Below are 7,992 nucleotides of genomic sequence, written 5' to 3' on the forward strand. Positions count from 1 at the left end.
GTGGACCCCTATCATACAGTGGTCAACGAGGGTTCACGAATCAACCTCGGTCCTGATGCAAAGTGCACGCAATGCCCCAACGTCGCACGGAAGCATTGACCGACAGGTGGGCCGTCGCGGTCCCACCCACTCCAAGAGACACCGGATGTGACAAAGCACCGTCCTATTCCACTGCCACGTGGACCCCACTTGTCAGCTTGTGTCTTCCCCAACCTTCGCAGCTCTGCTCCGCGCACCCCCCCGATCGGGCCCACGCGCCATCGTCTCCCCCAATTCCTTCTCCTCCTCCTCGGCGATGGTTTGATCGGATCCACCTGCCCGACCCGGCCCAGATCTGGCGCCGCCATGGCCGACCACTCCGACTCCGACTCCTCCCCCAAGTCCTCTTCCTCCTCCTCTGCATCCTCCTCCTCCGCCCGCCGACGCTCTCCCCCGCGCGTCCGGGCACACTCCGACGAGGGCGGCAGCAGCGACGGCGTCCTCGTCGAGCTCCCCTCGCAGGTATCATCGCCACCGCGGCTCCAACCGCTCTGCCATCTCCATTTTGATACCCTGGTCCGCACGAACAAATGGAATGGGTTACGGAAGCTCCTGCCTCTGCACCGTGTAGGATGCGCGGAGCCCCGGGGCAGACCCAGACGCTGGTATCTTCGTCAGCATGCCCGCCGACGATGCCACCAGCGGAGAGACCTTCGAGGATGCCCCTGACGACCTCGCAACCGCTCGCTCGCTCGATGAATCCATCGCCGTCATCGACTTCCCGGACGAGTCTAGCGCCGCTGCCGAGTGCCGCAAGTACAAGGTATTGCTTCTTTTTGCTTTTCACACTAGTTAAGTTCATGTTATTTTGCACTTGAATTGCAACGTGCCAGCTCCATTCTCTGATCTGACTATAAGATGATGTGAACTGGGCTTGGTTCAGGAAGAGAGAGATGTGTGTGCACGGGAGGCATCGACACTCCGGAGAATGCTACAGGAGCTGGTGGGGCAGGAAGTGAGTTCGTTGCATGCAGATGATCCTGATGAGAGGGCACCACTGCACTCAATGCTGGATGATTGCTCGAGGCTTGTGCTTGAACTGAATTCAGTGGCGCGTTCCAGGGAGCAGGAGGTTGACAGCTTACGTGCCAGGGCTGCTGAGGTCGAAGTGTCAAAAGAGGTTGTGGATGCATACCTTGGTTCGTGGAGGCAAGTGTCAGAACTAGCTATTGGGCGAATGGTTGCATCGGTCGATGCCGTGGTTGGGAAAGATGCCATCAGTTTTGAGGGTGTTGATCAAGACGGGATATCTGTTGTCGAAAGGAAAACTTTGTTGCTAACAGAGCGGTACAGGCAGGTTTTATTGGGCATTGAACAACTTGAACAGGTCTTGGCAGAGGTTAAGCCTGGTTTTGTGGCCATGGGTCAATGCGATCACGCCATTATTTTAGGTAATGTTTCAGAGGAATTGGTCAGTAGCAAGAGAAATGAAGCAAATTTCATGCAAAAGTTGAACAGTTTTGTGGAAGAAAACAAAATCCTTACTGAAGAGATTGAGAAAATGAAAGCTGCTCGAGATATAGCAAATGCTGAAGCAGGCAAAACAAAGGCAGAAATTGAGCAGATGGAGCATAAATTATCAACTACTAAAGAGAAGCTCAGCCTGGCTGTCACAAAGGGCAAGTCGTTGGTGCAGCATCGTGATTCCTTAAAGCAGACACTGGCTGAAAAATCAGGTGAGCTGGAGAGGTGCATGGTGGAGTTGGAACAGAGGTCTGATGCATTGCAAGAATCTGAGGGCAGACTTGAGGAGCTTAAGATGTTGTTAGATGAAAAGTCAGCGGAACATGAGAAATGTTTGGACGAGCTTAGAGAAACATACAACGCATGGGAAGCTGCTAAGGCAAGCATTGAGCAACTAAATGATGTAAACACTACACTTACAATAAGTGATGGGTTCCTTCAACGCATTGGAGAGGTTATGTCAGAGGCAACATTTCCAGAGGATCTGCTTTCCTTGGAGATGATTGACAGATTGGAATGGTTGGTTGAACAGAAGAAAATTGCAGACATGGTCTTCTTGGAGCACCGGAAAGTTAAAGATATTCTAGGCTCGGTTGACTTTCCACACTCAGTCTTAACTGGTGAACTTGATTCACAAATCACTTGGCTAGTCAGCTCACTGGACCAGGCCAAAGATGATGCGGTGCGGATGCAGAATGAGTCTTCTGAAGCTCTTCATAGGCTGTCTGCACATGAATCAAAACTGGTCTCGATGCATGAGGAAATTGACCGTTTAACCATAGTTCTATTGGAAGAGAAGCAGGCAAAGGACATACTTGTAAATGAACTTTCTGAATTAATGTCTGTATACAATGGTGCTGTTGATAAATTATCTGTTATCTCATCGCAGAATACTGAGCTTGTAAAGGCATTTGCAGAGGTTTCTGATGTCAAATGGGAGGACAATGAGCCCCTGGAGACTACGAAATTGGTGGACCGGTGCGTAAGCAGCATCCAGCGAAGAGCAAAATCCTCTCCTATTGAGTGTGAAAATTTAGAGAAGTTACAAACACTAGTGTATACCCTACATCAGGAATTAACACTTTGTAAATTAATTCTTGAAGAAGACATGACTGATAGATCTGAGAGAATGAGACTATCAGGTGAACTACAAAAAATGACAGAGGCGATTTATGTTTTGAAAAATGAAAAGGACTCATTACAGAAAGAGTTTGAAAAGGTGGATGAAAAATCATCGTTGCTTAGGGAGAAGCTGTCAATGGCCGTGAAAAAGGGGAAAGGTTTGGTACAGGAGCGTGAAGGGCTCAAGCGAGTCCTTGATGAGAAGAACTCTGAGATAGAGAAGCTAAGACATGCTATTGATGAAAAGATCTCTGAAACAGAGAATGTAAAACATGCTTTGGATAGGAATAGCTCTGAGATAGAGAAGCTGAAACATGCTCTGGATGAAAAGAATTCTGAGCTAGAAAAGCTCAGACAAGCTCTGGATGTGAATAACTCTGAAACAGAGAATCTAAAACAAGCTCTGGATGAGAATAACTCTATATCAGATAAGCTAAAACGAGATCTGGAAGCAAGGAACACAGAAATGGAGAATATGAAATATGAGATAGTGTCAAGAGAATCTGCAAATACTGATCTCAGAGAACAAGTTGAGAATTTATCTTCTCAGGTTATGCATTTTGATAAGCTGCAGTTGGACATTATTTCCCTTAGTGAGGAAAAGGGTAAAGTAGATAACATGTTGGAAGAAGCTAAAGTTTCCTTGGGCATTCTAGTTGATTCAGTATCAAGCGTCGCTCTTCCTGTCGATCACCCCTCTGAGGACCCTGTGAAAAAAATAAGCCAGATCGCCCAATACATAATGGAGTCACAAGCTGCTAAGAATCATGTGGAGAATGAGCTACAGAGAGCACATGAGCAAGTCACTTTGCAAGCTGGCAGGCTTTCTGATTCCTATTCTACTATAAAGATATTAGAAGATGAGTTGAGTAAATTAAATGAGTATATTTCTTCTACTTCTGAAGAGAAATACCAAATGCAATTGCGTACTGCTGCTGTAGAGGAGGAGTTGGAGAAAACAAATGAGGAACTGGCTCATAATGCCAACAAACTAGAAGATGCCAATGCAACTATTAACTCACTGCAACATGCATTATCACAGGCCAGAACAGATGTTGCTATTCTTAGTGCTGAAAAGAATGAAGCTGGAGCCAAATATGAAATGGAAACCAGTGCTCTTAATGCTAAGCTAGCTAAATGTTTGGAAGAGTTGGATAAAAGTCATGGAAACTTACAAAGTTATTCAACCGAACATCATGGTTACCTTGAGAAGCTTAGCACACTTGTAATGGATGATAGTATGATATCATTGATGGCTGAAGAATTTGGAAAGAAGGTCAGCACCTTGAGAGATATGAGCCTTACAGTGAAGGGTATGCATGAACATCTCGCTGCAATGGGGTTCCAGATTGATCCTATTATGGAGGTAAAGTGTTTTTATGGTTGCATGATTTTTCCCAAAAGTATTTCTTTGATTTATTTGTTCCGTGTGTTGCAGTATATTTACTATTTGTCAAACCTACTGGTTTTCTAGCATTACTTGTTCTGTCAGGACACTATTTCCAACAATAATGTAGTTATTGTGTTACTGAACTTAGTTCAATGCTTCCCTTACCGATTCATAGCGCAGCTTTTGTTTTGTTGGACCTGTCCCGTTTGTAATGTGTTTTCATGTATGTAACTGACGAGCTAGATGGTTGGATGACTTCGCATTTTGAGCTGTCGACGTGTCGTGTCTTGTCATGTTAGGAATTGTTCTAGCTTTATGGCCTATGCGGTAAGTTAGACATTGCCCACTTACAGTTTCTTATGTTACTTTGGACGATGATCTCCCTCTCCCTCCCTCCTCCGCATTCGCCTCTTTTTCAAGTTTTTGCTCTGCTTGGTTTTGGAATTAAATAATTGTGCTTATTTGACTTCAGCATATTTAAGCATAACCTGGTTTTTTATTATACACATAAGCAGGATTCAGAATTTGGCAAGCTTTTCTCTCTTCAAGACTACAATAACTTTGTTACTGAAAGAATGCTTGACAGAAAAAGCAGAAAAGAGAATATTGATGATGATTCATCCTTGAGTAATATTGTTGAACAATGCAGCAATCAAGCTGGAAATTTCTCTGGATGTTTTAAAGATCTATCAGGTTACATGAGTGACAATATTATATTGTTGCTCCGTGCTTTGCAATTAGCAAGCAGCAACTTTGCTCGTACTTTAGAAGAGCACGACTCCTTGAAGATTGAACTGGAGAACAAGGACGCTCAGAACAGAGCTCAAGAAGATGAATTGCTTTCGCTGCAAAAAGAGCTCAGGGCAATGTCATCAAAATGTATTTATTGCACTGAACAGATTCAAATTATTTTTGATGGCTTGCTTGATTTAGGTTACGCAATAGACTTGGCAACAGGCAACTCCAGCATTGTAGCAAAAGTAGGACAAACTTTGTCTGTTTTGAAGAACGAGGAGTCTGGTGATTATATAAAGGTGGTGGACACTTTAGTATCTTCCGTGAACAAACTGAAGTCAGAGTCTCAGAGGTTATCTGATATTAAGGGGTTAGTGATAACTTTGTTAGATGAATTGAAAATGAGACTGAAACAAGCCGAGTCAGCTGCTGAAACTGCTTCAAATGACCACCAGTTGTATTTGGAAAGAGTATGCAAACTGGAGGAAGATCTCAGAACTGTATATGATGAGCGCAATGGAATGGAAATAAGGATTCAGGAATACCAGGAAAAAGAGGATGTGCTGAAGGCAAGAGAATTAGAGTTGCTGTCACTTGAACAAACTACAGTAGAAAGAGGTAATTTCCCATGAAACTATTAAGTAGACATTCATATGGTCAACTTTTTATTTCAAACTTACTTATTATTTTTCTTGTCTTAACAGGTACAACTGATGCAATTTCAAAGGATCAGCTGGAAGCACTTGTTGAAAAAGTAAATAAACTAAATATACCATCTGGCGAGTCGCATTTGCAGAGGGAAGTGGCTATGTTCTCTAGTCCCATGGACAAAGTCTTCTTTGTTATTGATGAATTTGATGCACTCCAACGTGAAGCGGAGACCTTAAGATACGAAAACGAAGATTTACAGTTAAATCTTGAATCTCATGCTCGTGAAATTGAACAGCTCAAGGAGGTTTGCAGAAACATTGATTCAAATCGTAGGGAGTTGGAATCAAAAAGCAGTGAACTGCTTGAGGTAACAGTCAGTATGGAGCGAATGATTCAGCGGTTTGGATATCTTGCTGGAAAAGATGCGCTGGAAGATAATAAACCTGCAAGCACACAAACACTCTTACCAAAGCTGGAAAAACTAATAATCGCCTCAAGTATGGAATCTGGGAATGCCAAGTCTGTAAAACAGGAGCTGGGATCAAAGTTGCAGGCCAGGGAAAAGACAGTTGATGAGTTATCAGCAAAAGTTAAGATGCTTGAGGACTTGTATCATTCTCAGCTTGTGCAGCCAGAGGTTAGTAAAGACAGAGCATTTGACACATCTTCCTCGGCAATTGGTTCAGACATATCCGAGATTGAAGATTTGGTAAGCCCTCGTTGTCTTATAGTTCCTTCATTGCTTTGTTACTTGTCTACGTGATCTTTTAAGATATGTTAATGTTGTTCCCAATGTTTCTTTTATTATATATAGCGGTATCACTGTTCTTTCATCATGATTTGCCTGGCCATGGGCCTTATGCTTGTGGTTTCTTGGTATTTCCCATGTCAGTAGTTGTAACAGTTCACTGCGCATGAGCTAGATTTCACATACCAGCACATATCTTGACACTTGACAGGTGAATAAAAATTGCATATATCCTGGGCTGTAATAATTCACTGTTTTTTTGTTCTTTGTAGGGGCCAATGGGGAAGGCATCGGTTTCATCTGTCCCTACTGCTGCACATGCTAGAGTAATGCGGAAGGGTTCATCCGACCATCTTGTTCTTAATATGGGCTCAGAGTCTGAACGACTAATTGCTGCACATGATTCGGATGACAAAGGTAACATAGCCTATATTTTTAGTCACTTTGAAGTGTTTCAATTAATACAAGTGTTATAACAATGCCATATTTTCTGTATTGAAGGGCGTATTAAGTCATTGCATACATCTGGCTTGATTCCAGCACAAGGAAAGCACATCGCTGACAGAGTTGATGGCATCTGGTAAGCTATTTTGAAATCAACGAGTAATGATTTTCAAACTCAGGTGTCACTGGGGGAACTAAAAGGCATATCTTTGCTCCGAATTTGAACTTTTCTCTTCTCCGTCTGTTTCCTTTAATTTATAGTCGAGTATAAATGTCTGTGTCAATCTTGAGTCTGGAGTTCTACTTGGACGTCTCATGAACCAAAATGACTTGTGTAATTGCACGAAGGCCCTAGCTATTAGATGCAGTAGATATGCCCCTTAATAGTTGAGTTCAGTACGTTTGCCAGCTCAGATTTATTTCTAAGAGAGGAGATGGAGAACTTATTGCTGTATACATACATTGTCCTTGTTGATTGAATTTCTTTCACTGCTGTCATGGTTGTGTGGAAGTTCAGTAGTGCATACTACATGCTGGTTTTTAGTCGATCTGCCTTGTATCTTTCTGCAGGGTCTCAGGGAGCCAAATTCTGATGAACCGGCCGCGAGCAAGGCTAGGACTCTTGGCGTATTGGCTCTTCCTGCACCTATGGTTGGTAGGCAGCATCTTGTGACACTGCTTGTGAATAACCAACCCCCTAATAGCATAACTGTACAATAGCGTGGATCCATAGTTTTACCTTTTTTCTCTCTCCTCCCTTTTTATATACTATAGAAATGTCATTCTTTTCGTCTCCTGCTCCCTTTTCAAATTTGTACTCGAGCACGATGTGCCAAATTCCGCAAGCAGGATGTAATATGTGCAGAAGATAACAATACCACTCTTTGTTACGCTGGAGAAGTGAATGTTTGGACGAGAGTTTTCTGTGTGTTTCCTTTGGGAAGCAAGATGTCCAACTGGCTATAGCGTGACGTGTTGCTGATCAAAATGAAAGGCTTATAAGACTATTATTTCTTGTTATCGTTGTTCAGGGAGGGTGTTCTGTTTGGCTGGCAATTTATTACTCCCTCCGTTCACTTTTATAAGTCAGTCATTTCAGACAACTAAAATTGACCTATTTTGTATGCTGTCTGAAATGTCTACAAGGTCTTATAAAAGGAAATAGAGGGAGTAATTATTATGCGGTGGTAAGGCTTTACTTTTCAAACTACATGAAGGTGTATCATGACCTATCCTGCATTTGTGGCACAGAATTATTGATATAGTTAAGGTCTCATCACAGGATTATTAGAGATACTACCGAAGAATTCCTACTATAATGCCACCAATTATTCTTTGTCAACAAAACGGAACTTACAAGGTTCAAAAAATAGACTTCAGAAGACAGAGATATATGAAA

The 7,992-nt window shown here is 42.8% G+C and overlaps 1 protein-coding gene across 1 annotated transcript; it reads left to right on the plus strand.

The window, feature by feature from the left end:
* The first annotated feature begins 200 nt into the window (after positions 1-200).
* Positions 201-7,613, plus strand: LOC123144711 (WEB family protein At4g27595, chloroplastic). Its single transcript, XM_044563926.1, has 8 exons — positions 201-501; positions 611-802; positions 923-3,991; positions 4,531-5,368; positions 5,455-6,110; positions 6,422-6,566; positions 6,651-6,729; positions 7,164-7,613. The coding sequence occupies exons 1-8, from the start codon at positions 346-348 to the stop codon at positions 7,264-7,266; spliced, it is 5,238 nt and encodes a 1,745-aa protein (XP_044419861.1). The 5' UTR covers positions 201-345; the 3' UTR covers positions 7,267-7,613.
* The last annotated feature ends 379 nt before the right edge of the window (positions 7,614-7,992 follow it).

This window comes from Triticum aestivum, chromosome 6D (assembly GCF_018294505.1).
Source record: "Triticum aestivum cultivar Chinese Spring chromosome 6D, IWGSC CS RefSeq v2.1, whole genome shotgun sequence".
NCBI lineage: Eukaryota > Viridiplantae > Streptophyta > Magnoliopsida > Poales > Poaceae > Triticum > Triticum aestivum.

What these genes read in the sequence shown, in the direction of transcription:
- LOC123144711 (XM_044563926.1), top strand. Translation starts at nt 346, where the DNA reads ATGGCCGACCACTCCGACTCCGACTCCTCCCCCAAGTCCTCTTCCTCC. An exon ending in CCGAGTGCCGCAAGTACAAG is followed by an intron (nt 803 to 922) that starts GTATTGCTTCTT and finishes GGCTTGGTTCAG; the next exon opens with GAAGAGAGAGATGTGTGTGC. An exon ending in ACATGATTCGGATGACAAAG is followed by an intron (nt 6,567 to 6,650) that starts GTAACATAGCCT and finishes TCTGTATTGAAG; the next exon opens with GGCGTATTAAGTCATTGCAT.